Source organism: Saimiri boliviensis, chromosome 9, assembly GCF_048565385.1.
Source record: "Saimiri boliviensis isolate mSaiBol1 chromosome 9, mSaiBol1.pri, whole genome shotgun sequence".
In the NCBI taxonomy this organism is placed as follows: Eukaryota; Metazoa; Chordata; class Mammalia; order Primates; family Cebidae; genus Saimiri; species Saimiri boliviensis.
In genome coordinates this window covers 49,340,236-49,367,757 of record NC_133457.1, presented here as the reverse complement: position 1 = coordinate 49,367,757, position 27,522 = coordinate 49,340,236, and the positions used below count along the sequence as shown (strand labels likewise).

Sequence of the window (27,522 nt, the reverse complement as noted above, 5' to 3'; positions counted from 1 at the left end):
CAGCTCTTCTGCTTTTTACAAAAATAAGAAAATGTTCACACTATAATGTACTATGACCATGAAATTTCTGTTCCTTTAATCTTCGCAAGCTGCATAAATTGGAAAATGAAATTTTTCTGTAAAATACAGGGTCTTGTTTCTAAGGATCCTGAGCATATATTAGCAGAACAGTGAAAGATTTCACGTAGAGTTTCAGTCTTTTTTTAAAAGGCATGTACTGGGGTGGGAATAGGATGGGGGAAAAGCGAGCAAGCTTGAGCCTCACCCAAACACCATGAAGCTACAGAAAAGCCAAGAAATATTCAGAGTGGCTTATGTATAAAGCTTCATGAAAATGAGCAGTGACTATGCATTGATTGATAAAAATCAATTACTACTGAAAGAAATCCCTAAAGTGAAACTATGTATTTTTTTAACTTTCTCCAAATGGTGATATCTCTTTAAATATTGCATTGCTATTATTTGTAAACACTGTCCTTTGTTCAGATAGAATTCTATCAGTTCCTCTAACATGGAGAAACCCATGTTACTCTATTTTTCTAATTTATTATACCCAAGCCTTTCAGTCTATGAAGACATAATCTGAAGTCAACTTGCCCAAATTGCAGGCCGAACACCAGACAAGGAGAAACAGCTTCTGAAATCTCCATCTTCCAAAAGGTGACAAATGACAACTGAACTTCCAGAATGCTCATTGTACCACCACTCCTCGACAGCTGGTTCCATGGAAGCATGGAGAACCCATCAACAGACCTGCTACACCCACAAGGCCGAATCCTCCTACCTACCCAGCATGGTAGAGAGACAGGGATTGTGACATAAGCAAGTACCCTCAGGCTGATATATGTAAATGCTGGCCCATGAGCTTCCTGGTAGGGACACCAACTGTGAACGCCTGGTAACAGCCAACTTCTTGCAACTCCCAAGCTGACGGCCTCACAAGGGGGAGGAGGGACTCCTCCACTGGAGAACTGATAGCAGTATTCTGGGAGAGGAGGCATCCAGAATCCTAGTGGGGCAGTGGTAATCATGTAGGCACCATGGAAACTGCTATGTGTGTTTGCTGTCCATGTTGTACATGGCAGCGATGCTGTCCTCGGTTATGCTCCTGTCTATGCTGCAAGTTCATCTTTACCTCAGAGCGGAACTGCACCTGCTTCCCCTGCCCTTACAAAGATGAGCGGAACTGCCAGTTCTGCCACTGCACCTGCGCCGAGAACCCCAACTGCCATTGGTGTTGCTGTTCTTGGGCCAATGATCCCCACTGTAAGTGCTGCTGCACAGCCAGCAGCAACGTCAAGTGCTACTACTATGAGAGCCGCTGCTGCCGAAATGCCACCATCACTTTCCGCAAGGGCCGCCTCAAGAGCATCCGTACCTCGTAAGTGCCAGGCACCCGATGTGCAGCCACATTGGCTCGGGAAACCTAGGGAACCCTTGCCAGCTGTGAAGTCCACAGGGCAAGCCAGTGCCCTTCTGAGTCTATTTATCTAAAAAAAGGAGTCAAGAATTTTGTAGCAATTAACTGTATCATATATGGTCACTGTGTATATAGACTATGAGCTCCCATCTAAGCATCATTGACTATGTAAATGGGCACTTCACTCGTCTGAACCCTCTCTCATCTGTACAAAACAGTAATAGCTAAGACTTAGTGTTTAAGCAACTTTCCAGGCATTTCATGCATGACCCAAAGTCCACTGTTCTCATGAGGAAACCGAGCCTTTGAGAAGTTGCCCCAGGATCACACAGCTGGAAAGACGCAGAGTCAGGATTGGAACCTAAAATTTGTGGTATTAACTTTAGAATGCTGTATCGAAAAATGGAGACAAGACCCCCCCCCCCATGATACTGTAGATATAAGGATTAATGTATGTGCTTTGTAATCTGCATGTTATATAAAAATATAAATTGCTCATTTTCTTCCTATTAACTCTAAATACCCGCAACATTTATTGGAAAAGTAAGACTTTCTATGGGGCACTTTTGACCCTGAGGGACATCTAAGTACCCCAGACATTCATGAACTCCAACTGCCTTCTCTTTTCTTATCCAGAAGTCATGGTACTTAGGATCTCAATTACTCATTTAGAGTACTAATCCTCCGTATCAGGTCTTACATTATCCTCACCTGCTCTGCCAAACCAGCCTTTTTATGTCACACATGAGGGGAGTCTGAAGTACTAAGAGCACACTCCTTAGAAAAGATGACAGCACCGTAAGATGACAGGATTAGAAGAGGCAGAAAAATGGGAGGCCAGTTTGAAAGCTTTCAAGCCTCGAAAAGCAATTCTGCAAGCAGAAGTTTGGTGAATTCAGGGGAAAGATATTATCCATCTTGCCATTAAACCTTTAGTAGCTCCTTAACACCCATAACTCTCCACCCATGACCCTCTCATAGTAGCTGCATAAATAGGAAATCCAGGGATTCTCAGTGCAAGTCTAGAAATCCTAAAGTGTGGAAAATAGTGTCCACACTCCTCTCTCAACTACCTCATTCTCTGTGCAACAGCAACTGAGCCTCTGAGCCCATTTCAACAGGAAAACAATAAAATTGGTCTTTAGGAAAATGCCTCAGGCATCAGTTGCTCCCTAACGTTATCGTGCATTGAAGTCACCTGGGGATCTTTTAAAATTACTGATGCCCGATCCCCACCCCCAGAACATTCTGATTGCATTGGTCTGGGGTACCACCTGGGGATCTGAATTAATGAGCATCACCCACTTCAGGTGAGTCTAACGTGCAGAATGGCCTGCAGGAGGCAAAGGAGGGAAGCCAGGAGACTTAACAGATGATACAGTAAGAATCCAGGTGCGGCCAGGCGCGGTGGCTCAAGCCTGTAATCCCAGCACTTTGGGAGGCCGAGGCGGGTGGATCACGAGGTCAAGTGATCGAGACCATCCTGGTCAACATGGTGAAACCCCCATCTCTACTAAAAATACAAAAAAAAAAAAAAAAAGTAGCTGGGCATGGTGGCACATGCCTGTAATCCCATCTACTCAGGAGGCTGAGGCAGGAGAATTGCCTGAACCCAGGAGGCGGAGGTTGCAGTGAGCCAAGATCGTGCCATTGCACTCCAGCCTGGGTAACAAGAGAGAAACTCCATCTCAAAAAAAAAAAAAAAAAAAAAAAGAATCCAGGTGCAAGAAAAGGCCTGATTTGGGGAGAGAGGGGAGGCTGTGCAGAGGAGCAGAGGCAGGATATCTCAGCAAGAAGATAAAGCACTGGTCTTGATGCTGCTTTGGAATGGCACCATGGTCACTGAATGCCCTGACCAAGCTTGAGGTTTATGGAGGATGGGCAGGGATGCTATCGCATGTGAAAGGAGGTTGGCTCTGGGTGCTTGTCTTTAATCTGGCCTCTCTTCTGGCTTCTGACTCTTGGCCTTCCCTGCTTCTCATCACCACTTTCTGCTCGGCACCTTGCTTGTTCTGCCTCACTCTGGTCTCATTCTCTACCCTACTCTTTTTCTCTCTACCCTACTCTTTTTCTCACTTCCTTTTTCACCTCTACCACAGCTCCCTGGGCAATTAATACGTGTCTCTTAGCCCTGAGCCCTCTTTCCCATCCTCCAGCATCTCCCTTCCCACTTATTTATGAAAATGCTAGCTCACGAACTTCCTAGGAGTACCACCTGCGAAGGCCTCATAACAGCCTCTTTATATTATACCTTGATTCTCAAGGCCTTTTTTTAGCAAACTGAAGATGTCCATCCAGGCGCTACATAGACAACTGACCTGTACTTCCAGGTGATCCCTTTGGGACACAAGCAGGAGTCTGAGAAAGCAGAGAGGAAACAGAACTGAGAACATTGAGGCCAGCATGCCTAGAGCTCCCAGATCCCTAAGGGATACATTTTTCAGGTCCCTTAGTCTACACAGGGAGCATTCTCTGTCACCACATGGCCACTCCATTCCAATATGCTTGAGAAGTATCTGTGACTGTGGACTCAGACATAGGTCCCTGGCTAAGGGAGTGGGGAAGAAGAGAGGGACACATAGGAATGCAAGAAGACAAAAGCAGAAAGGAACACAGCCACAATGGCAAGATTACTACCCAAATGTTATTACCCAAACAGAGGCGATAGCAACAGTGGCAAACTGTGTGCCTACTTACACCTCCATCCCCACAAATCATTCGTTCTTATATACTGCATTTGCCAATAGTAAGTTCTTAGAACACGCACTTCAATTTTACAAGAATACTTTTACTCCATCCATACTTCTTACAATACATGAAATCATCCTCAGGCATGAGACAAACGGAGAGCCTTAATACATGCAAATGAAACAGTAGACACACATACTTTTCACAGACTTGGCCACTATTTTCCTTTACTGTGATTTCTCTCTACTGCAGACATGAGCTGGCTAGTAGCAAAGGGAAGTAACTACAGTGGGCCCATTTACTGAATGCTTACTGCGTACCAGCAGTTAAGCACTTATCATGGATTATCTCATTTAGACTTCATAAAAACCTCACGAAGTAGTACTGTAAGCTTTGATTTATAGCTGAGAAAACTGAACATGAGAGAAGTTTAAGAAAACATCTCAAAGGTCCAACTGTAAAGTGGTGCATTCTAGCTCATGCTTTCTGCCTCAAAAGCCCAGATCCAACACCATTACCTATTGGTCTGGTTGACAGATCACACAGGTTCTAGGCTTGGCTCTGGGACAGACTTGCTCTGTGTTCCATCTGTGTACATAAATGTCAATGTCCTCCAGGAAAAAACCACTAAGAACACACCTGTAATTAGACAAGATTGGACTTACTAACTTACTGCAACAAATGAGAACATAAAGCATAAGTAAGTGTAAGGTACCTGGGAAAGTTATTACAGGATTTGTGCTCACGTTAGGTAAGGACACAGGGGTAAATCTATTGAATATCTTAATAAACCTTATCCAGAAGGTGGGAAGGACAGTGACTCGAAAGCTGTTTTTAAAAAAAAGTCAACCAGGATTTTTGGTTTAAAAAAAAAAAAAAAAAAACCAGGATAGGGGGACATTGGGTCGTTTTTATGATTTAGACAATGTTCTTGTCTAAAGACATTATGAAGTGGTCTTGTTTCTGCTTTGATCCATCAAAATCACACAGTGGCCTTGTCAGATATTGTGTTTTTTGGTATTACCGATGTGCAGCCGAACACCAAGGCCTATCTGACAGCTCCAGGCAGTCTCTGCTGCTTTTCCCTGGCTTTATGTCAACAAGCAGTTGCAGAGCACTGGTGGCGTGCTTCCCACTGCTTAGTCTGTACAGGTATTAAACTCGATTTTAATCCTCTCAAGAAACTCTGTGACATAGTTTTATAACAAAGAAACAAGCCGAAAGGTTAGCTGGCTTACCTGAGCTGATAAATGGTGGAAACAGGTTGAGAATGCAGGCACCTGGCACCCAGCCCAGGCTCCTCACCACCACACTAGACTGCCCCTCGGGAACCAAGAGTTCTTTCTGAGGTGGAGAAGCAGAGTAAGCTCTTGAGCCTGCATCCTGAAGCCCCGCATTCGCTTCCCCTTTCAGCTCCAAGACTGCCCTGCGCATTGGGAGCAGCGATACCCAAGTGGATGAACTGAAGACGGTACCAGCCAGCAGCCACCTGGTGAGCCACCTGACCTGCCCCATGTGCAGCCGCCTGCGCCTGCACTCATTCATGCTGCCCTGCAACCACAGCCTGTGCGAGAAGTGCCTGCGCAAGCTGCAGAAGCACGCCGAGGTCACCGAGAACTTCTTCATCCTCATCTGCCCGGTGTGCGACCGTTCGCACTGCATGCCCTACAGCAACAAGATGCAGCTGCCGGAGAACTACCTGCGAGGGCGCCTCACCAAGCGCTACATGCAGCAGCACGGCTACCTCAAGTGGCGCTTTGACCGCTCCTCCGGGCCCATCCTCTGCCAGGTCTGCCGCAACAGGCGCATTGCTTACAAGCGCTGCATCACCTGCCGCCTCAACCTGTGCAACGACTGCCTCAAGGCCTTCCACTCGGACGTGGCCATGCAAGACCACGTCTTTGTGGACACCAGCGTCGAGGACCAGGACGAGAAGATCTGCATCCACCATCCATCCAGCCGCATCATCGAGTACTGCTGCAATGACAACGAATTGCTCTGCACCTTCTGCAAGATCTCTTTCCACAACGGCCACGACACCGTCAGCCTCATCGACGCCTGCTCCGAGAGGGCCGCCGCCCTTTTCAGCGCCATCGCCAAGTACAAAGCAGGTCCTCCCCTGATCCTCTCCTTCCGCCTAACTCTAGCTCAGGAACACCTGGGGAGGACGGCGTGGGCCAATCTGTTCACTGAGTGCCTTAACAGACTCCACCGAGTGGAGCAATCGAGGCACCAGGAAACACTGTGCTACCCTGAAAGTCACTATCCTGGTGTCCCCTCCTGGCAACCACCTCCAGCCACTTTACTGTCCTGTCCCTTGCTTTCCTCACCTATGAAATAGGGGAACAGTAGTGACCCCCTTCACTGGGTCAGTGTGAGGAGTAAGTGAGTTACTCTATGTAAAGCGTGCAAAATGCCATATGACAAGTGCATACAGATTCTATAATCTTGATGATAATCTTCATGTCCTCAGTCTCATTGTCTCCTTTGGAAAATGAACAGTTTGATCCTATAGTATACTGACGTTCTGTAACCCTTTCTAAGGTGTTTTGTCACCGTTGGATTTCTTTGGTTTTCCTAAACGTGCAGGGAAAAGAATTAAGTCAGTGCTGAGAATTATCTCAGTGTTAAATTTCCCTGCATGAATTTTTTCCAAAGCTTGCAGATGAGAAAGTAAATGAACTAGCAGCAAACACATAGTAACAGGGAAGACTCGTAACTAGGCAATAGCATTCTGGTCAACAGCTTATTTTTCCTCTGCATGGTTGTTCATGGCGATTTGGTTATTTTGTATTGGTTACATATAACATCATTTCTATAAGAGAAATAATATTTCAATGATGGAACCAAGTATAGCAATATTTCACAGGATTCAGCAAAGAGCCCCAAAATTTCTGAATATGTCTCTACCTGGCTAGACATGAAAATCCAAGAGATCCCTTTAGGGCCCTTTACCCCCAGGAATAGTTTTTTATATAAAGGCCAACTTTACTCAGGCCTCTGGAGCACATTTTGTCTAATCTCAGCAATACTACAGTATAGGCATTAAAATGTCCTCCATGGATAAGACAACTGTGGTTCCAAAAAAAATGAGGACAAGCAGCTAATAAGTGGCAGATGCAGTCTACTTGACTCCAGTGGCCATCATTAATTCCACAACATTCACTTGACAACCTATTCTGTGCTAAGAAGCGACCGGAATCTGAAGATGAAGAGATGATTGAAGGGGAGGGAGGGGGAAACCACCACTACCATCCATGGTCGCTTTCCTTAAGGAGTGGCCTACAGTCAGTTATCAAAGTGCACCAGATCAACCCAGGCCTTTTCCTTTGTCAGATCTATGGGTCTCCATCATTCAGACAGGCCTACACATTTGGGAGGGAGACAGCTTTTCCTTGAGCTGTACAGAAAGGTCCCATTGGATGTAAAGATGGGTCAGAAACAGACTTTGCTAATGATCACATCACCCAGGACCTCTCAGCAGTTTCAAGAATACCTTGATTTTTCTCAGTTGTCACATACCCGGAAACCTTGCTTGTCAATTGACATTTATTTCATTTTGGAACCACCACCAGGGAAGACTTTATATTAAAGGAATCCTACAGGAGCCACATTACAAAGAAAGTGATGAGACTGTTGGTTCCAAAAGGGTTTTCTGAAGTTAAGACTTACTGCCTTCCTAGGCCAGGGCTTGGCTGGATTCTTTGGGGCCTCAGCATGGCAAAGGTGCTGCTGCCTACAGCCTACTGTGCCTTCCATCCCTCTGTAGAGAACTTTGTCCTAAATACATGAGAGACCTAGAATAGTTTTCTGAGTCCAGGGCACCTAAAAGTCAGACAACAAAGCTCAACTGGGAAAATGCCAAGCTCAATTCAAGGTTGGGGGTGGGGGGGAATGTTCAATTAAAGTCTAAATTCCAGAGAACCCAGAAGTTGGAAAGGGAAAAGGGAATAATAGGTAAATTAGATATTAGCTCTAAGTAAAAATTTAACCTTTCATCCTTGATGATAAAAGAACACACAAAATTTTTTTAACCAGGGTTCAAACTCATTCGTGAGCACTTAATTGACTTTTCTAGGAGGTACCATAAATTCGCATTCTAAACAGATCTCCAGGTTATTCAAAAGCAAGTGATCTAGGGATACACACTCAAACTCGAGGGTCTAGAGAGAAGATCCATTTTAGAAGCTTTACTAAAAACCAATGCCCCTGTCCCATCTGGCGCAGAGGTGCAGGCTCAGCAAGATGGACTTTCAAAAAGCTCCTCATGTGATTCAGAGGTGTAGCCAAGGCTGAGACCCACTGGAATAAAGGGAGCTCAGAAGTTTAGTTCCTTGCCACACAAAGCATGGTTCAAGGACCAGCAGTGTTGGCATCCCTGAGAGCTTGTTAGAAATGAAGACTCTCAGGACCCACCCCAGGCCTAGTGCATCAGAATCTGCTTCTTTAACATGATCCCACGGGATTCTTTGGGTTAGATTCTAATCCTTGCTGAAAACTTCCTCACCTGGCTTCCTGAGCCCTAACACAAACTCATTGATTCAGAATCTTAGCAGGTGGGTCCAAGAGAATTGTTTTTGTTAACCCTCTCTCTGGTTATTCTGGTATTCACAGAGGGCTGAGAGTCACAGCTGAGAAGCAATTAAAAACCTAGAGTTTGGAGCTAGACAAATAGGATTAGAGTCAGAGCCTAGTTTCTTCTATTTACCTGATGTGTAACACTGTGAGGTCACTTAACTTCCCTGGGCCTCAAGCTTCTTCATCTATAAATGGAAACACTATCTTCCTCATAAGAAGATATATGTGATATATAATAATATATAAATCTGGTCCATTAAAAACGTTCAATAAATAGCAACTAGTTTTAAGTGTATTGCCTACAAGAGACCTTGATCTGACTTTGCTTTAAAATCATCTCTTGCAAAGCTTTCATATTTGTAGAGGTTTCAGGTGAGACGTTTCTGGCCTCCTCTTTTTTCTCCTCCTGGAGATGCCTTTTTCCCCCTCATCTAAGGAATTTTTATCCTGCCTCTCAGGACTTTGCTCTATATAAGCCTAATTAATCCTGAATAAGGCAAGAAATTTCGTATCCAAGTATCTTTAACAGGAGGTAACTACTGAATAGTCAAGAAAATAATGCACAAAGTAGAATTTTGGCTGCCGTAGTCACAGTGCATGGGGGAGGACGAGAAGCACTTCTCAGCACTGAAATCACACCTGGTAGTTTCCCTTATGGTCTCACCTGCATCACTCTATCTTTTCTGAGACAGTGTGAGAAAGGAGGTGGGCAGAAAACACTGGAGCTTCAGGGAGTTGGCCAGAGAGTGACAGTGCTGAAATTCACCAATGAGATGTTAGAAAACAGGAAAGAATGGCTTTTGTTCAACAAATCTATTTGCTCACCTCTGTACACCATAGTCATAGTGGCAACCAAGGCAGCTGTGGTCCCTGTTCTCATGATCTGACAGAACTCTAGGGTTTCCCACACTCAAATGCACACCCCTGTTACAATGACCACCACTCACAGGAGTCCAGCTTCCTATGAACCCAGGATAATGTTATGAACCAAGTGCAAAAGCATCTAGTCATCCCCACTCCTGAGTAAAATTCGGTGAGGACTATTGCCCATAAATTTACTGAAGAGTTTGCCTTTCATGAGAAGTACCTTACCTGTATGTATGTAGCATAGGCCACAGAACACTGACATTCTTCAAACTGCTGCTTAATGCCACAAATCCTTTAAAGCCAGCTAACCAAGGTATTCATTTCACTTGCACAAAAAGCTCATTTCACAGATAGAGATGTGCCACATGCTCACCCTGCCACAGCATCCTTCAACTGCAGTATCTTTGGATTTATTCATCCCTTGAGCACAGATGCCCTCTCATGATCATATCTGTATCCTTAGTGCCTAAAAGATACATGGTGTGTAACAGGAGTCTGAAAATGTTTGTGGAATGACTTAGTGAACTTAAAATCCAAACACCATATGCAAGGATGCAGGATGACTGGTTTTCCTTGAAGTATGACAGCAGACTCTTTTTTGAAAGGAATGGAGGAAAGGCAAAGAGAATGACATAGCTGAACCACATGAGAGACAAAGGGGGAAAAGGGGCGTGTAAGAGAGATCCCACAATGAAGGAAAGCTTTGCTGATATCCCACTGTTGTATAGGGCTGGAGGCTTAGCAAATGATGCAAGACAACTTTTAGAAGTAGTCATCAAAAATTTAGTTCTTTTTTTTTAACCACTGAAAAATCTTAGGTTTCCTACATGGAAAAGCAGGCCCCAGTCACTTTGTGACTTTATCTCTTCTCAGGGTCAACTTGCAGACAATTGAAATCTGGTAAAAATCACTATCAAGGGTGACCTTGAACTTCCGGTTTCAGACCCAAGCCCACAGGGATTACTGTTACAAGACAGAGATGCGCCAGGGAAGGATCAGAGAGGGAAGAAGAGGAAGGGGGTAGTAAGGGCCAAATTCATTTCGTAAACCTATTCTGGCCTGAATCAGCCCAACTGCAAGTGCCTTCCCTCCACTTCACTCACCTCCTTAGAGCCCAGGGTAATCTGCTCTAGTTTGCTACTGGCTTTGACACCTGGGGAAAGGAAAATTTTAAAAATAAGTAACTTGGTATTTTCGCAGTCCGATATGAAATTGATAATGACCTCATGGAATTCAACATCTTAAAAAACAGCTTTAAAGCTGACAAGGAGGCCAAGCGAAGAGAGATCAGAAATGGCTTTCTCAAGTTGCGCAGCATTCTTCAGGAGAAAGAGAAGATCATCATGGAGCAGATAGAGAATCTAGAAGTGTCCAGGCAGAAGGAAATTGAAAAATATGTGTATGCTACAACCATGAAGGTAAATGAGATGGACGGTCTGATCGCCTACTCCAAGGAAGCCCTGAAGGAGACTGGCCAGGTGGCATTCCTGCAGTCGGCCAAGATCCTAGTGGACCAGATCGAGGATGGTATCCAGAGCACCTACAGGCCTGACCCACAGCTCCGGATACACTCAATAAATGCCATGCCCTTGGACTTTGTTGAACTGTCCAGTGCCATCCATGAGCTCTTCCCCACAGGGCCCAAGAAGGTATGCTCCTCAGGGGACTCACTGCCTTCCCCCTACCCCATGCACTCAGAAATGATGATTGCCAGGAAGGTCACTTTCAGCACTCACAGCTTCGGCAACCAGCAGATTCACCAGCGAAGCTCCTCCTTGCTGTCCTTCAGCAACACTGACGAGAAGGCCAAGGTGGGTCTGGAGGCCTATGGGAGAGCCCAGTCATCCACCCCCGCTAAACCCACAGATGGCCTCTACACCTACTGGAGTGCTGCACCAGACAGTCAGTCTGTACAAAACAGCAGCAGCTTCCACAACTGGTACTCATTCAATGGTGGCTCTGTGAAGACCCCGGGCCCAATTGTTATCTACCAGACTCTGGTGTATCCAAGAGCTGCCAAGGTAAGAAAGGTTCTGGGCCCAGTGGGGAAGGTGGGAGGGTGTGGGGCACAGAGTGGAGGTGAGTAGTCAGGAAAAGTTGCACTTACCTACCTGCCTCCTGTAGGGTCTGGTCACTCAGATCTGCTCCTCTGGACTCTTTGTGGTTAGTCCATTCAAAAGGGTAAGTTCCTGAAATCTTAAGTAACCCAAGATTTGCTTAAGCCAAACAGTCAATACATTTAACTCATAGTTGGAAATATATCTGAAAGCCCTACCTCCACTGCAAAGTCAGTTTCTCAACTGAAAGAGAACCCAATCTGGGAACCAAAGTAATCTGAAGAGTCTACTTGGCAGTGTAACGTTTCCCAAAGGAAACCCTGTAATAGACACAGCATAGAAACTGGAGTTAGAAATACAGGTTCCATTACTTATCAGCTGTTTCCTCTAACTTGCCACCTTTCCTAAAGAAAATATCCATACTCTCTATGATTTGGAAAAACAGGGAGGATCATCCCCAGTGAAATTTCAGCTCTTCTAAGATTCAACCTCCCTTGGAGGGAGAGAGTGATGAGTGGGGTCTCTCACAGACCTCTATAAGTTCCACTGCCTGGCCTCAAGGGACATGACTTCCCTTTGACCCTTTTGACCTTACATGGACAAATGGCCTTTTCTTTGACATACCTTTCAAATCTAGCTGAAGCCACACTGAATTGTTTATAGAACACTTTATTGACGTTTACAGAGGAAAAAAAAATAACATGCCCCTAAATATTCTATTAGAGTGCCTCCTGCCTCCTCTTGGATTTTTTCCTAGAATCAGCCCATGGCCTGCTCCCATGTGGCAGAGCCCATCTTTTTTCTCCCATAATCTGAGAATGCTCCCAAAGACTTTTAAATCCTTGAGTTCTAAACTAGCGGTTCTCAAACACAGATGTGCACCTGGAGATCTTGTTAAAATGCAGATTCTATTTTAATAGGTTTCCATGGGGCCTGAGATTCTGTTTCTCGCAAACTTCCAGGTGTCGCCAATGCTGCCATCTACAGACCCACATGTTAGTGTCAAAGATCTAAAAAATGAAGGCCAGACACAGACCAAGCTTTACTTTTCCATTCTCCTGAGATATCATAATCCATGTTTTGTTGCCTATAATTGACACAAAGAACCACCCATACTTGGCAAGGTAGAACATTTCATGGGTTATCAGGACATGATGAAGTATTTCTGCCCTTCACATAAGCAAGGCCCATAACTGAGCAGCTGAACTGCATTTCCAAATGATACTAGATCAGCAAGGCCTATAGTGTATGCTCACTGCCTCAGGGATAGCACTAGGTCTCATCTTGACAGCTCAGACCTATTGAGAAGTTGGCAGATCTTGCTCTGGAACTAGAGGATTGGTGGTGTCTGCTCTACACTTGGGCATGGAAAATACTCACCCCATGCCACCTATTAGACATCCCTGATGAGCTCAAGAAAGGGACCTACACAAAACAACTCAGTCAAGTCATTTGTGGTCAAAAGAGCACACCTAAACCTATTGCCAGATGGTGATATTTGATTTTAACATATCATTGAACCGTATTTTAGAATAAAGGAATGGACTTCATACCGGAATCACAGTGCTCAGCAATGCAGAAGATTAAGTCTATGTTAACACCACTCTCAAATCTTTGGGATGTTAGCAAAGAATACATTCTAAAACTTACTCTTGTGACTTGTCAATATGTATTGTTAAAATCCTAAAGATTTTTTGAAACTCACTTTTAGTTCTAGAAATCTCTTCCAAGAAAATGATTGAAAATTCAAACAAATATTCATGCCTAACAGTGTTTATTGCAACATTTATTTATTAGAGTATAAAATTCAAAACCACCCAAATGTTCAATTATAGAAGGATTAAATTATTTTGGGAGAAATTTTAAAGATGGTAGTTAACTGAATTTTTAATGATTTAGGAAAACATACAACGTACATAAAAGAAAATATAAATCAAAGCAACAAAATCCGGGTTTTATATATATGTTTTTGTGCCTTTGCGTGAGTTCTGAAATTGCAAAGAAATAATAATGAATTAACTGAATTGTGAGTTTATGACTGATGTTTATTTTCTTCCCCTATATTTTTCTGTATTTTTCCAAGCAGGAGGACCATTGTCACCTCCATGCTGACTGACAGAACATGAATCTTCTGCTTGTGAAACTCATTACAAACATTATGCCAGGCCTCATCACACAGCCTTCCAAGACTTATGCATGGTCTAATTAAAAGTCCTCAGCAGCTACAAGGGATGGGGTCAGCTTAAACTCACCCCACAGATAGTCAACACCACAAATCTTTAAGGAAATGAAAGCTGAGTGGTATATACTAGTACCACACCAGTATGTTCATTTCTTTCATAGGTTTACTGGACATGTCCAACAGAAGATGTGGACTCTTTTGAGATGGAATTCTATGAAGTCATTACTTCCCCTCCTAACAATGTACGAATGGAGCTCTGTGGACAAATTCGGGACATAATGCAGCAGAATCTGGAGCTGCACAACCTGACCCCCAACACAGAATATGTGTTTAAAGTTAGAGCCATCAATGATAATGGTCCTGGGCAATGGAGTGATATCTGCAAGGTACTGTGTACATTATCTGTCACACATTTTTTTTTTCTATGATAGGTTCTGGATGAGGCCCTGTTAAGATGATCCTGAGATTTTACAAAACTCACCATGGGATTCTTCCTCTAAGCACAGAACATTTGGTAACTTGAGGCCAAAGAGAGGGCTGCTGGCCTCAACCAGACTGCAGATGAGGTCTGAGAATTGTTCTATTTGATTCAAAAACATTTGTTCTAGGCATTGTGTAGAAATGTAGAGAGTCAGCGGAAAATAAACATAATCCCTGCCTTCAAGGTACTGGAGGTCTAGTAAACAAATAATTGTTGTGTGAGAAGGACATGAAAGAATTGCGGTATAAGATAAAAATGAGGTGCTATTCCCAGTCAAGGATGGGGTGGCAAATTTAACAAATGAAAATACAGCATGCCCAGTTAGATTTGAATTTCTGGCACATAATAATTTTTTGATATAAATATATCCAGTACAGCGTTTAGGGCCTATTTATACTTAAAAAAAAAATTGTTCATTGGAAAGTCAAGAGACAGCCACCAAGCAGGTCATTGTGGTTTCCAAAAAAGAAAGGACAAAATTTTCACTATCCTTTTTGTGATGCAAGACTGATTCTTCTTTATATCTCCAGGGGACATACACTCATGAGCATAATTTTATTGATATTAAAAGAAGAAAGAGAATAAAAATACCAAGCGTGCCCAGAGCTGCTATCTTATTGTACAACCATAGGGGTGTATTTGGAATCAGGGTCGATTATGTCTTAATCAGGATTCTTTAGAAGCAAAAAAAAAAAAAAAAAATCTATTCATTTCAGCTTTTGAAAAGATAAATTTTTGACATAGGGGAAGTCTCATGAGGCTCCTTCTAGGATATACACCTGATCTAATACCCAAGGGAACCAGAGAGGCATCAGTTTCTCTCCCACTCCCTCTTTCACTTCTCTTCCTCTCTCCCCATTCCCTTCTCTTTCACTCACTCATTCTCTCAGCTTCTCTCCAGATCTGTACCAGTTTTGGCTAGCCCTTAGGTTCCACTCCCTTAAATTCAGCTTGTATATGGTTTTGAAGTGTCAAGGCCCAACCTCTGTGTGACCTTACAGGTCCTGCACCCAACAGCAACTGTACTCTCCTTCCTTAGTCAAATGTTTGAGGAAAAGAATCCGAGTGGTTGCTACCTCCAGTAATAAAGGCAAAGCAGGAGAAAGGGTAGTCAGTATACCCACAGCAAGTCTCCTAGCATGAGACTACTCATCCTGGTTGCCAGCCTCAGGGGTCATGCTCTGCCTCATAGAGTCCAGCACCCAGGGCCCCCTAACACACAGAAAGATGTGGGACAGGGAAGCCTGCTAGCCCCTCCTCCTGCCAACCTCCAGCCAATTACATTGCTGCTCAGTTTCCCCAAAGCCCTTCCCCTTCTTGATACCCTGCTCTTCAGAGCATGGAATGCCTATGGCTGCTCCACATCCGCACATCCTGACTATGGATTATTCCTTCCATCTAACCCCATCTGCCTTCTCAGTTTTTAGGAATTCCTCAAAAGCGTCTTGCCCATGAAGGGCACTCAGTGCTGTTGCTAATTTTACATATATACATATGTAACCTATTCTTTTCAGTGCCACAACAGGGACGGGTGGAGACACCATGGTGTGTCTCCAGTCTGCCATCTCAGTCCCTCTTGGTTTTTCTTAGGTGGAGGTTCTTGTTGTACTTCTGAAACTATGGACTCCTTGAGAACAAAATTCACATCTAATTCATGGTTCTTTCTCCCACAGTGCTTACCACAGCACTTTGCATATAGCAGGTTCTTAATGGTTCTTGAATGAGTATGTGAGTGGAAAATGTGACCAAATAAACGAACATATAAAGAATGTCTAAATTAAAGAGTGAAGAAATAAATTGATAAATAAAATTAATAATTACAAAGTATCAAAAGATGCCTGAAAGCTGTTAAGTGTTTTATACAATCAGTCAAGAAATAGCATTCCCCTTGAAACTGTGTTTATGTGATTAATTTGCCCTCCCTGTAAGAGAAGGAAATGCATTCCAGTCTTTTTCTTTTTTACACAATATCTAAATGAGCAGAGCCCTAATTAATGAGGTTTTCTGAAAGCTTCATTTGTATCTGACTTGAGGAGCTGCAATATAGATTTTTCCTTCGGAAGTAATTCTTCTTCCCTTCTTTGTGGTTATATTAGCATTCCAGAGGAAACACTGGGTTTCCTTAACATTTGTCATGATTTGCATAAGTAAAACCTTCAATAGCAAATGAAAATAAGATGGTGTGTTTGAATGACATTTATAAAGCTTCATAAAAGTAATGACTTCATTTCTTTCCTATAAAATCACATTTTTTTCCTTGGTATCAGTTCTATGCAGGTATTCCTGAAAGGTTTCACTTAAAATGTTGCAATGAAGAAGCAGAATCATTTCTTATCCAAAATGCAATATTTCTATACATGTATTTTTGTTTTAAAAAGTGAAAAAATACCTTTTATATTTTATTTGCATAGTCTAAGACTTGATTTTTTTTTTAAGAGATTTGTATGGAGTGTAGTACATCCAGCAAGAAAATTAACTTTAATGCTTCTGAAAGATTCCATTTGAAGGTCATCTTTGTGTCAGACGGGGTATATTCATTATCACTGATCATCCCAGCCACTGGGAAAGGAGGGAGTGATTGCTTCTATTTCACAGATAAGAAAAATGAGGCTGAACGAAGCAAAGTGTCTGGCCTCATGGAAGGATGAGGTGAGTGGACACCGAGGTCTGCATCCAAGCCCACAGCTCTTTGTTCCCCTGTACCACAACCAGACGGAACTAAGTCTGGAAGAGGGTAGGCGCAGCCCTGGGGACATGGTACATTAATCTGGGAGAATGATGTCAAAGCCAACAGCAGAGAAAGCTGAACTTTTATTTTTTGAGAGTCAAGATTATGCACTGAACGAGCACTGATTTTGGTCTTGTGTACCTGAATTCAAGTCCCAACTCCACTAGGCTGCAAGTCCATGAGGCGTTAGTCTTACACACTCTTCTGTGCCTATGGTCTCTAGCTGAGAGCGTCTAACATCAAAGAGCCTAACTGATATTTTTGAAGGGTAGAGAAATGTGGTTTTGGATCATTCATGCACCTGTAGGCCTCAGTTTCTTCTCCTATTCTTCCTCTGGTCCTCAATATATCTGTTGATCATCATTCCCATTTCTGAAAGTAGTCTCCTTACTTTGACTCACTGTCAAACTCTTTGCACCTTGGCTGACTTCTGTGAAAGCTTCCCATGACAAATCTAACTGCCCCTCTGTATGTAAGTTTCCTATTGTTGCTGAAACAGATTAGTAGTTTAAATAATACAAATTATTTATTTCCCTACAATTCCAAAGAAATCCAAATGGGTCTTACTGGGTAAAATCAGTCAGCAGTATAGTGTTCCTTCTGGAGGGCCTGAGGGAGAATCCATTTCCTTGCTTTTTCCAACTTCTTGAAGCCACATGTATTCCTTGGCTCATGCCCTTTCCTGAATCTTCAAAGCCAGCAATATTGGCCTGTCCTCACACTACCATCTCTCTGGTTCTCTTCTGCCTCTGTCTTCCACCTCAAAGGTCCCTTGTGATTGCATTGAGCCCATCTGATGATTCAGGATAGTCTTCCTACCCAAAGATGAGCTGGGACAGGTGCAGTGGCTCACACCTATAATCCCAGCACTTTGGGAGGCCAAGGCAGGAGGATCTCTTGAAGCTAGGAGTTTAAGACTAGATTGGGCAACATGGCAAAATCCCATCTCTACTAAAAATACAAAAAAAAATTAGCTGGATATGGTGGTACACACCTGTAATCACAGCTACTCAGGAGGATGGGGCATGAGAATCACTTAAGCCTGGAAGGCAGAGATTGCAGTAGGCCAAGATTATGCCACTGCACTCCAGCCTGGGTGACAGAGTGAGACTTTGTCTCAAAAAAGTAAAAAAAGACCAGATGATTAGCAATCTTACTTCCTCTTTGCTATGTATGAAACGTAACATATCCAAAGTTTCTGACATTGACGCATAGATATCTCTGGGGTCCATTATTGTTTCTACCACAATCTGTAAAGTGGATGTCCTAGGTTACATCAGACTTGGAGGTAAAAATTCAGGCCCAACAACAGTCACAGATTGGTAATTTTCTGGTTCTTTCCCTGTAGCTCTTCAAGAAAAGCAGCAACCTCTGTTCCCCAACCATCCTCTCAAAGCCCTTCTCAGTCTGCACTGAGAGTCACCCTCGGTGTCTGACATGGCTCAGGAAGTAGTCCTGCCAGCTGCCCTGAGTCTCTGCCATGATGCTGTCTTCCTACTCAGCCTGTGCTCCTGCTGAAACCCCAGCCACAGAGGACTGCCTGGCCATCACAAAATTTTATTCCTGATTTTTTCCTCTTCCTGCTGAAGACTCTCACGCTGAGCCACACACGTTCAAAGATTAGAGTTGGAGGACAACCTGAATGACCACCACTGTTTCACACTCAAAATAACTATCCCAAGCCTACCCCCACAGCCACCCACGCACTCACGGTGACTCCGTGCCCTAAAATGAAACCAAGACGGTTTGCACTCTTTATCTCCTTAGGATTTATTCTTTTCCAAAGATCTCCTGAACCTTTCACGTAAGCCGAACCCTGTTGGTCCATCCTTTACCTGCCCTGTAGATAAGACTTGAGTCCTGGAGCAAGTATAATTTAGGATCATCCTGGACCTGATTTCTTTTTAATCTCATGTACAGAAGTCTGAATTATTCACATACCTCAGTTCATGATCCATTATTAGCATTTATCTATACAAAGCTCTATTCTTATTTATATGGTCCTTTTGTGACATCCATTTTAATGTGTTTTATGAGTATTTTTTTTGTTTTTAATGTGTTCTTCCATGATTTGTATTGTTTTCAATGTGTTGTTAATTTAAACAATGAGCATCATGTTACATGTCTTACTTTGTTCTTACTTTGTTTTCTGAAACGCCTTGTATTTATGATCCATCCATGCTGTTATGGATACCACCTGATCTTTCAGAATGTGCATTTGCTCACTGCATGGTACCTACTTCAGACAGGATGGACACCCAGGTGACCGCCAATAATGGTGCAGTGAACAGCCTTATTCATTACACCTTATGGACATGATAGGGCTGTAAGTGCTCTCTGGGTTATTGATTAGTTTGCTAAGGCTGCCATAAGAATATGCCACAGACTGGATGGGTTAAACAACAGAAATTAATTTTCGCACAGTTCTCGAGGCTGGAAGTCCGAGACCAAAATGTTGGCAGGGTTGGTTTCTCCTGAGACCTCTCTCCTCGGTTTACAGATGGTCACCTTCTCACTGTATCCTCATATAGTCCTTCCTCTGTGCACATGCATTGTAATATCTCTCTGTGTTTAAATTTCCTTTTCTTATAACAATACCAGTTAGGTTGCACTAGGGTCCACTTGAATGGCCTCATTTTAATTAAATCACCTCTTGAAAGGCCCTTTCTCCAAATATAGTCATACTCTAAGGTACTGGGGTTTAGGGCTTCAACACATAAATTTGGTGGCAGGTGCAATTTACCCCATATTAGATACATATTATGAGTGAAATTTCTAGGTCATTGACATATGGGTACTTAATTTGACCACATCCATGTACACTTCCATAAGGAATAGATTAGAGCCACTATAGCCTAAGCCCCAGCTACATTTAGCAAGACCCAGCTTTTTATTATTTTCCTAGTGCAGTAAGTATAAAATGACATGTCCTTATTGTTTTAAATTTCATTTTATCATTTTGTTAGTTTTCAGGATTTCCTCTTCTGTAAAGAGCCTGTTGATATCCTTCGTCCATTTTCTATTGCATTTTTCTTTTCCTAGGTGATTTGCAGGATGTCCTCATATATTCTACGTGATGATTTTAGACATTGCTATTATCTTCTCTTCTGACATTTGCCTATCAGCTTTGTTCACAGCATACTTCATAAAATAGCAGAAATATTTAATTTTGATATAATCAAAATCATCAATTATTTTTTCTTTATAGCTTAACCTTTTGAAGTTTTATTTTAAAAAATCCTTTCCTAGGATTAGCTCACAAAGATAACCTTCTATATATTCCTTTATTAAATTTACAGTTTCACCTTTCAAATTTAGGTCTTTAATCAATCCAGATTCTGCTTTTATATGTAGTGCTAGGAAGGAATATAGTGACGCATTTTTTCCAATACCATCGACCAAGCAATGTCTCTTCTTTATATTTATACAATGAAAATGCCACTTTTATATTAGGTTTCCGTATATTTAGAGATATGTCTCTGAACACTCCATTATATCCCATTGGTCTATCTTTCTGCTCTTATATCAATACCATACTTGTTTTATTATTTTTTAACCTCAGCTTTTTGCCAAGTCTTTATGAACTGCTAAGGTAAGTATCCCCATTACCCTTCTTTCTTTTTTAGAAATCATTTAACTAATCATCGAAATTTATTTCTTCATATACATTTTGGAGTAACTTGAATTCTTAGAATTTATTCAGAAGGCATTGTGTTTCTAAGTTCATTTGAAAACATGATATTTTTATAATATATTTATACATTTACTCAAATCATAGTCCATGTTCTTTACTGGGGTGTTTAAGTTTTCCTACATAGGTACCCGTATTCCTGGTAAAACGAGATAGTTTAGAGATCTAACGTACAGCATGAGGACTATAGTTAATAATAGTGTGTTGTATAGATTTTAGGTGCTCTTATCACACACACACAAAAGGTAACTGCGTGAGATGCTGGGTATGCTAATTTGCTTGCCTGTAGTAATTATTTTGCTGTGTATACATATGTCAAAACATCATGTTGCATACCATAAATAAACCAAATAGTTTACAGACTGTTGATATTATGAATGTTATTTTATTACATTTTCTAATAGATTACTGGTTTAGAATAAAGATTATTTCTGTTTGTAGGGTAATCTTGATTCCAGTCATCTCAAAACCTCTCTTATTATTCTGAGGCCCATTCTGCTATTTCTGCTTGTTTTTCCAGGCATATGACCCTATCTTCTATAAAGAAAAAGGATGGTTTTGTCTGTTTCCTTACAATTCTTGAAACTCTTTTTTTTATGGCTTTGACCAGAACCTTGAGTCATACATAAAATTGTAGCAGTAATAGTAGATATCCTTGTCTTATTCCTGATATTAAAGTTTCTTCATTATTATTTTTAATTTTTTATAGTATATAATCCTTATTAAGTTAAGGAGATGTACTTCTATTCCTAGGTTTCTGGGAAATAGGTACTTACTAAATTTTTTGCATTATTTGAGGTGATTATATGATTTTTCTCCTTCAGGCCATTATTAATGAAGTGAATCACATTGATTTATTTTTCTGATGCTAAATTCCACCTGCATTCATGGAATAAATCCTGCGTGATCATAACGTATTACTTTTTAATGCAATTGACTTCAGTTAGGTCATATCTTACTTTGGATTATTGTATCTATAATTATAAGGAAATTGGACTCTGTTTTTTGCTTATATTGTTTTTATCTGGCTTTGGAATCGATATTTCACAAGCTTCATAAAAAGGGCTGGGAAACTTTTGCTCTTCTATTTTCTAGAACAACTCTTTCTTAAGAGTTTGGTAGAATTCATCTGGAAAGCAGTATGAGCCTGCGGCATTTGGGGCAGGGAAGAGATGTCAACTATCATTTCTATTTATTTTATATTCCAAGTTTTGTTCTTCTATTTCTTCTGTCTTCCTTTCTATCTGATTCCCTTGTTCATAGACACATCTCAGTCCTCACCACTCCATTCACATACCACAGACAGTCTTTATCTTTGAAGATTCTGACTCTACTTTAAAGCAAAAACTCAATCTTCTATTTGAGTTAATTCCTAGCCCCTCACAGCACTGAGCACTGTTCCGTCTTCTTTTTTGCCCTCTGATAACTGTGTGTATCTTAGACATTATTTATACGCCTTTTATCAGGGTTATCTCTATGCATTATTTCCATTTCTTCTCAGCAATGGATAATCTAATATCATGTATATAATATGACCTTTGCCTTGCATGTAACCCTGTTTTCTTTAAAATCAAAAATTTTGTAAAAGTAGAGAGCATCATGCTAATAAGGGTCTGGCTTTTTTGTTTTTGTTTTTGCCCTTTCCCTTTATATACAAACACAGAAGGTTAAAAGCTTTGCACATGAAGACTTTGTGCCCTGTATAAACATTCCTCTTCAACATCCAAACCCCACCCCCATTCTATCTCAAGTCCTCATTCACCTCAGCAGAGCCCATTGATCCAGTGGACTGTCTTTCATCCCTGGTTCCCAACCTCACTCCCTACATGTTTTGGAGGAAGGAATGGGAATGCTGCCAGACCAGAGTAGTGAAGAAACCCACTATCTTCGAGGTAAGACATGGAGGGCAACATCTAAGCCAGATTTCTAGGACGGTTCTTCTTACCCCTCGTGCCCAGTACAGTCTTTCTTTTTCAGGTGGCACTGACCACTCACTGTGATTAAAGATAGTATAAAGTGTTTCTGCCAGCATCAAAGGAAAACAATTGGCAGATTTACAAATTATAGTTCTATTCACTGTCCATCTGCTTCTCTAAGAATCTTCTCTTTTGCATAACTAGTGTTGGGACCATGGAGATGAAAGACTGTCATTTCCCCCACATCCCAGTCAAGGTGCTGATGGTCTGGTAAGAAGGTCAAACACATTACTGAAACTTAACAACTAATAACAGCTGTGACAGAAGCAAGTTCTAATGGCCGAGGAAGGATACAGGGATCCTCTATGATAAAGCTCATCTGGGGTCCAGCCCCGTCACTGTCATACGCACTCAGACACATGAGCTGTCCTAAAAGGAATTAGGACCCGGCCTGTGGAATCACAATCCCAGTACACTTTAGCTGTGGGGCTTTGGGAAAGCTGCCTGGTCCTTCCAAGCCTCAGCTTCTTCATCTATAAAGTGGCACCAACATCACTGGCCTCATGTGGTTGTCGTGAGGAGTTAATGAAAAAATATGTGTAGTGTCTGGCATGCAGAAGGGCCTGGCTACTGGGAGCTGCTGTCTATTGGGTGCCATGACTCTTTGCTTCTGATTGCAGGTGGTAACACCAGATGGACATGGGAAGAACCGAGCTAAGTGGGGCCTGCTGAAGAATATCCAGTCTGCCCTCCAGAAGCGCTTCTGAGCCCCTTCAGAGCACGAAGCAACCTCAGAGACTCATCACAAAGTAGACATACATACACACACATATGTATGTATATTTTTCTCACCACATCCTTCAAGGAGGTTGTAGACAAATGTTTCCATGACCCCTCAGCTTGCTAACAGGAATTGTGTAAGTGCTAATAAAAGGAAATACCTGACATGGCTTGCTGTTTGTTCAATGACAGCTATTTGTTATGATGGCAATAATAAGCAAGGCAGTCAGCAAGTCTGGATGTTTCCATCTGCTCAGATCTAGTCCTAGGCTCAGAATTCCGTGGTGTTTTGTAGGAAGCAATGCCCAGCTTCTGGGTGGTAAAAAGACCATTGTATTTTGCAGCCAGGACCCCCTGGGTGTACCTTCTAATGCTGGCCTAACTAGCTTTGAGTGGGCAAGCTGCTGATTGCTGCGGAACTCATTACCTCACCAGGTAGTCTACTCTCAACAGCCAACATTAAAATGTTTTTCCTAATCGTTGAACTTGAATCTGCCTTTTCACAACGTTCAGCCCATGGTCTGAGGTCTACCTCGAAGCCATAAATAATGAGAGCCCTCCCTCTTCTCCCTCACTCCTTCTGGACAGAGCAAAGGATCAACGGTAAAATGCCAGGTTAGAGGATCCTCTATGGTCGTCTTCTATGTCAAGACATAGAAGAATGACAAAATCATGCATCAGCTCCAACTTCACAGAACTTAACCTGTCCCTTCAGATAATATAAAGTCCCCAGAATTTCTTGTCTTTCAAGGCCCTATCTGCCAGAAATGACCCTCCGTTGAAGCCCACCCCATTTCTTCCCAGAAAGCACCACCTGTTTTTCAAGACTCAGATCAACCACTTTCCCCAGTGATTCTCCAAATAGAGATAAAATCTTTTTTTTTCCCTGGGTCCCCACTAAGCACAGGGTCCTCCTGTCCCACCCTATTCCCCATAGAGACACCCATTCTAGCCCTGTGATACTTAGGAGCCCTCATTTGTCCTGAGCGTTAGAGCGGAGATGGTGTCTCATTCATCTTCTATCCTCAGTGCTTGGCACAGTGAGGCACACATTACATGTTAGTGCCAGGAGGGACACACTACAGCTGAAAGGCAGACATATAGAATGACTCTCCTGTGAACATCCCCAGGTGCCAGTATGCACACAGAACTGGGAGTGCACATCAAAAGGACCAGACAGTCACTGGTCTCCATTTCCTCTAATCTCATCCTTTTCATGAGCTGTGCAACCGATAGGTATGGCCGGCCCTCTAGCTTCACCAGTAGGACTTCAGCTCTACAACCCTTTATTTCTCATGACTGCCAGAAAAGGCCCATTCCACAAAGAGATCCAGTGAGGATCTTCTGATATGAGAAAATGAAGCCAAGCAGGTTCCTGCTCCACCCCCCAGCAGTATTAAAAGAGGGTATACCCCAGGGAGCTTCATTATGGTCCTATTACTGTAAATGATGGCTGGAATCCACCATCAGATTTGGTATTACCATATAATCACTTCTGTAAAAGGCCTCAAAATCATTATTAGCACAGAGAATGAATTAAATGACATGCCAGAAGGGATTTTACTACTAACGAACTAAAATGAAATTAAACTGAAAAAAATAGAACTCTATGAATATTACATTGCAATGATCACACCTACTCATGGTGCCATCAAGGACTAGGCTAGAATTAAATAAACCACAGCACCCCGATCTTGTATCTCTAGAAAACATCTAAACTTGCATTCAGTGACCAAGACAGCTAGCTAGGTTCTTTAAGAAGCTGACCCACTCTACCAAATGCAATGTGGGTTTCTTAATGACACAGAAACCCCTGCACATCGTTTGGTTCCTGAGGTTATGATTCACATAGTTTTCCTCCTCCCAGGCCCATGTCTGAGGTGCAAATGTTGGGGTGTGTGTGTGTGTGTGTGTGTGTGTGTGTGTGTGTGAGTGAGTGAAATATAATCAAGAGGTTTGTAAGTATATGTTTATTAAAAATTCCACTATGTAGAGTCGTAATCTCTCTGTATACAGCTACATATAACAGCCTCCCTTTAGAGAAGTGTCTATGGCCCTAATTAGAGATAATTAGTGGCAGTGTCTACTTGAGAACATCTTGCAGCATGTTAGAACAGTTGCTAGCTAACTTTATAGTAGTTTTTCTTTTTTTGATAATGATTCTAGATTCATTCTGTTAGCACATCTGTAATGAGACCCGGGGACTGTGGGGACACAGTAGTAAATTAGAGAGACACAGTCTCTATGCCATAGATGTTACAGTCTAATGAGTGAGAAAGGTAAAGTAAATGAAGATATAAGCATGTAGATGACTGGAAATAATGAGAAGTGCTGGGAAGGAAAGAAGCATGGAGCTAAGGGGTACCAGCTCTAAAGAGGATACCAGTAAAAGGCTCCTCAAAGAGGTGAATTACAAGCTGCTTTTTCAAGAATGAGCAGGAGCCAGCCATGTATAAGTGGAGGAGAAAAGCATTCTGGACAGAGGGGCAGTAGATGCCAAGGCCCTGGAGCAGGAAAAGGCTTGGCATGAACACTGGAGTTCAGGGAACAAGAAGGGAAGAAATGTAAGTAAATGGCCTTGGCAGGACTTGTGGTCCATCACAGAGTAAGTGTCTCAGGAAGCTGGTGAAGGATGTGAAGCAAAATAATATCACGCTTGTACTTACAGCTTAGTAGCATTACTTTCAGTTCCATGTGAAAATAAGTTGTGGAGGGCCAAGGGAAAAGGCAGGAAGACTGTTAGCAAATCCATGGTCACCTGGGCTGGGAGGTGGGCTCCAGAGGGAGTCAGCAGCCCTCTCTGACCAATGGAGTGCATGTGAGTGAGTGGGAGGGCGCAAGGCCTATGACAGAGGATGCCTGTGATTCTGGATTAAGCACTGGGTGATGGTGGATGCAGACAGGGGAGAATGACAAGTTTCTAGAAAATATCCGAGTTCTGCCTTGGGTGAGTGAAGTGTGAGCTGCTTGAGAAACAGCCAAGCAGAACCAAATAGGAACGGCTGGGTATTTTAACAGTTCAACTGAGTCAGGAAAAGAGAGACCACACCAGTTATTTTAAACAGAGAGAACTGAAGAAGGGCACTTGCTTAAACAGGTATAGTAGGTCCTTGTATAGAAAAGGGACACTGAGATAACACAGAGATGGCAGCTGCAGAGAGCTACTGTCACCCCTCGGGCTGGTGGAATGAAAGAAACGCCTCTCAGCTGGGATCCACATCTCTGAGGACGGTCACTGCCTGGCTGTTGCAAGTGGATCTGAGGGGCTTTCGTGAGGCTGGTTCTAGGAGTGTGGGATAAAGTTGGAAACTGACAGCAACTGCTATTCTGCCACTGCCCAAAAGAAAGCAATGCAGTGATTGTGTCCAGAATGGTGAACAGACGGAAAGAAGCTCTTTCCTTCTCCCCCTTCCAGGCTTGCTGTCTTTCTGGCTTTCTCTGGTGTCCCCTCATTGCAGAGTCTAGTGGAGCTAGCTGGCCAAGGAAAAATGTCATCTGCAAGAGCCCCAGCCCCAGCATTGTAGACTGAATCCAAAAACACAGTTCCAGGGTTAAAAGGAAACAGCTTCATAATTGGCACAATTATGCCAAGGCTAGAGCCCAAAGGATAAGCCTGGGATGGGGACACAAACTCAGAAATTATCAGTGGATGTACTCTGATTTTCTAGAGTACTCATGACATTGAGTGCCCTGACCTCAGCCAGGCTCTGCAGGGTAAACCAAAAAGGCATAAAGCTAGTTCCTGTCTTCAAATTGCTCTCTGTGTTAATCCAGTTTGCCTTGCTATAAAGAAGTACATGGGGCTGGATAATTTGTAGAGAAAATAAGTTTATTTGGCTCACAGTTCTGTAGGTTGAACACAAAGGAGAGTGCAGCATCTGCATGGGTGAGAGCCTCTGGAATTTTCTAATCATGGCAGAAGACCATGGCAAGAGAAGGACAGAGAGAGACAGAGAGAGAGAGACAGAGAGAGAGACAGAGAGAGAGAGAGAGAGAGGGGGAGAGAGAGAGAGAGAGAGAGAGAGAGAGAGGGAGAGGGAGAGAGAGAGAGAGAGATAAGGTGCCAGGCTTTTAAACAACTGGATCTCACGAACTTGTTACTGCAGTGGGGGCACCAAGCCATTCATGAGGCAT

General features: G+C 42.6%; 1 protein-coding gene across 1 annotated transcript; it reads left to right on the top strand.

The window, feature by feature from the left end:
- The first annotated feature begins 874 nt into the window (after positions 1-874).
- Positions 875-23,553, top strand: TRIM42 (tripartite motif containing 42). Its single transcript, XM_003942593.3, has 5 exons — positions 875-1,381; positions 5,522-6,219; positions 10,754-11,574; positions 13,954-14,178; positions 23,289-23,553. Exons 1-5 carry the CDS (start codon positions 1,041-1,043, stop codon positions 23,373-23,375), a joined length of 2,172 nt encoding a protein of 723 aa, XP_003942642.1. The 5' UTR covers positions 875-1,040; the 3' UTR covers positions 23,376-23,553.
- The last annotated feature ends 3,969 nt before the right edge of the window (positions 23,554-27,522 follow it).